At 33.1% G+C, this 3,042-nt stretch overlaps 1 protein-coding gene across 1 annotated transcript; it reads left to right on the top strand.

Annotated features, from left to right (window-relative positions):
- Positions 1-420: 420 nt before the first annotated feature.
- Positions 421-2,794, top strand: LOC144685265 (trypsin inhibitor ClTI-1-like). Its single transcript, XM_078549686.1, has 4 exons — positions 421-489; positions 1,208-1,248; positions 1,345-1,454; positions 2,662-2,794. The coding sequence occupies exons 1-4, from the start codon at positions 435-437 to the stop codon at positions 2,705-2,707; spliced, it is 252 nt and encodes an 83-aa protein (XP_078405812.1). The 5' UTR covers positions 421-434; the 3' UTR covers positions 2,708-2,794.
- Positions 2,795-3,042: the final 248 nt, after the last annotated feature.

Here is a 3,042-nt window from a genome sequence, read left to right on the forward strand (position 1 = left end):
CCCACCCACCACACTCTCCGGAATGGAAAATTCCGCTCCATCTCTTAGTAATCAGACGTAATCATTATAAGCGGTTTAAGTAAGTATTTAATGACAATGAAAATTCTTGCTCAGCATTTTTAATTAATGTTCCGACAAGAATCAGCTCTTGGAGTAAAAAAAATCCTGGTTAATGGAGTTGGATTGTGAATGACTGACTCATCTAATGACCACCACTTAATCAAATTAATTGAAAGTATAACATTTAGTAAACAACCTTGAAAATTATATGTAAACATTGGAAAACAATGATACAATTATTGCAGGTAGCAGGTTGTGCAATGACTTATCTTTCGTCATGTGCTAGTGATGTCACAAACATAATGAGTAGGATCATGTAAAGATATAAATACTGCTGAAACCAAACGGTTTAATGTAACCCCAGAAACTTCAAAATGGAGAGAACAAAGTCTTTCCTCATTGCTGCCCTCGTGGCATTCATTTTTGCTGGTGAGTACAATTTGCACTGATGCATTTCACCATAATCTTTAAAATGAGTTAAGAAGTTTAAAATTATTTTGATTAATAGGACATTATATCCAATTTTAGTAACATTCATCATTATTTTGATGTCAGAAATACCTGTAAATGGAACAACAACCAAATGAAGAAGGAAATATAGCACCTAAAAGCAATTCTGTAAATAAAATCAATGTTTATTATATTTATTTGTTTCAGAATTTAGCTCATTGGGGTTCCTTTACAGTGGTGTGGTTTTATGTAAAAAAAAAATAGATCTCCACATGTGTAGGGATAACAGACAATCCTTCATTTATTGTGCATATTTTTATTTGCAAGTTTTAACACTGTTCATTTATCTCATGTTCTATAAAACTTATTTACAACTTCAACCATTATGAGGTCTTCAGATGATGCATATAAAGTGATAGCTTTTAAATCAAGGGATGCATCCAGTTAAGTATGTTATTTGTTAATGGTTTGTGCTCTTCTTGTATTTTAAAAGATCAGACAGAAAACAATACAGAATATAATTTTTGTCTTCAACAGTTTTTAATGTATTAGAAAATGTATTGGCTGGTTCATTTGTTTTCAGCTACATTTCTGCAGAATATCAGTTGACTTTGCTTTTCCATAAACTACGAGATGGGTTAAGTTAATCATGCACTTGAGTAACCTTCATTCTATATGAAATCTTTGAATATTTCAGATATGTCCAAAGCTATTAATATTAATGAAGAAACTGAACAGGTAAGATCATAATTTGATTTGTCACCCAATACTTAAAAAGGATTTTACAGGATTTGTGTCTTAGTATTGAATTGTGAAATATTTAATTTCTTGTAGCCTGCCTGTGATAAATACATTTTGCCAGCATGTGCGAAGAATTATGCTCCTGTCTGTGGCACAGATGGCAATACGTACTCCAATGAGTGTTTGATGTGTATTGAGATCAAGTGAGTGAATTATTTATTTCACGTTAGGTTAAAAGTTAGAAATATGAATCACTTAAAAACCCAAAGGATGTTTGTTTGTACAGATATCACTTCCATGTACTGTAATTAGAAAGACTATACAAGCTGATTACATAAACAACACTTAGCTAAACTGAGACATCCCAAAGAGCAAACAATTGTTTTTTCTGTGAGGATAAAACTTCTGGAGTTTTTTTAATTGAAAGTAGTACCAAAGATAACAAAATCCCCCAGTTACAATAAGGGTTTACATTTCAGATGAACAACACCAGATTTATTTTAAAGTAGCTGTATATACCTGGAAAATACAGGGAAATGTTAAAAAAATAAACCTATAGCGCCATAATGTTAATAATGTCAAAAAATGCATTAACAAGGCATTGAGCCTGAATGGTCTCAGACCTTTTAATCTTTTCACACAACAGCTAGTAAGAATCTGAAATTTATTGCTCAGATAATTGGAGCCCAAGACAGATGGTTAGATTTTTGTTAGATCAGGGTAGCAACGGCTAGGAGCTAACACAGCTAAATGGTGGTGATCTAATTGAATGACACCGCAGGTTTGAGGGGATGAATGGCCTTCTTCTGTTTTATGCTGCTGAACCACTGTAATTTTCATTATGGAAGTGCAGCAGAACACCATATGGATGCGGGAATAAAGTTATGGCACTGTGGTGACAAAAAAGTCTGAGGAAATTCAGAACCATTATTTGTATGGGAATCTTCTGAAGATTCAGGTTAAGTGCCATTATGTCTCAATGAATAATAACCTACATAGTTAGGAAGTGTGGAACTTAAAACTATAGAGTAGAATTAAGATCAATATAATTGTTAATATTATAATAATAACACTATTAAGTACTGAACACAAAAATGATGTTTCTAGACCTCGGAAAAACAGCTGGTTCAGAACATTCCAAGGCTATGGTAGTGAGTAATGACTTTGTGATGAGTTTACGTGTGGGAATATACCAACATGATACAAATGTTCACTCAGAATGCCTGCCAGTTTCACCTTAAACTCTGTTTTTCTTCCTTTACTTTAGAAAATGTCTAAACTTCTCACTCCTACACCAATAACATTTGTGCTCAGTTGTCTGTTGAATTTGTCAGTAAGGAAAGGTAATAAGGAAAGGTAACAAAGATCTGTAATCACCACCTTACACTGAATATTTACATTCTTTTTCAGGCAAAGAAAAGCTAACATCCGTATAACAAAACGAGCAGAATGCTAAAGATACATTTCCATACCAGAAGATGGAGTGCATTTTGTAAAAGCAATGAATGACTAAGTTGTGAACAAAATAAACAGAATAACTTAATACTGTATGTTGATTTTTTTCTTCCCTTGATAAGTCGATATGAGGTTCTCTTTTGTTTAATATTGCCAGAGGTAGAGCACTTAACTCGTGACCAGAAGGGCACATTCTTGATAAGATCCACCTACCAGAGTGGTTAGTTTTATTAGTTCTAAGACCAGCCACTTAATTAAACAAAACATGAAATAGAAATATTATATATTGGGAGGTGATTAGTTCAGCAGTGTTTACAAATTATGAATGTGGCAGCA

Source organism: Cetorhinus maximus, chromosome 10 (genome assembly GCF_964194155.1).
Source record: "Cetorhinus maximus chromosome 10, sCetMax3.hap1.1, whole genome shotgun sequence".
NCBI lineage: Eukaryota > Metazoa > Chordata > Chondrichthyes > Lamniformes > Cetorhinidae > Cetorhinus > Cetorhinus maximus.

Coding starts and splice junctions, on each gene's coding strand:
- LOC144685265 (XM_078549686.1), top strand. CDS start 435: ATGGAGAGAACAAAGTCTTTCCTCATTGCTGCCCTCGTGGCATTCATT. Junction 490..1,207: donor CGTGGCATTCATTTTTGCTG/GTGAGTACAATT, acceptor TGAATATTTCAG/ATATGTCCAAAGCTATTAAT. Junction 1,455..2,661: donor TTGATGTGTATTGAGATCAA/GTGAGTGAATTA, acceptor ATTCTTTTTCAG/GCAAAGAAAAGCTAACATCC.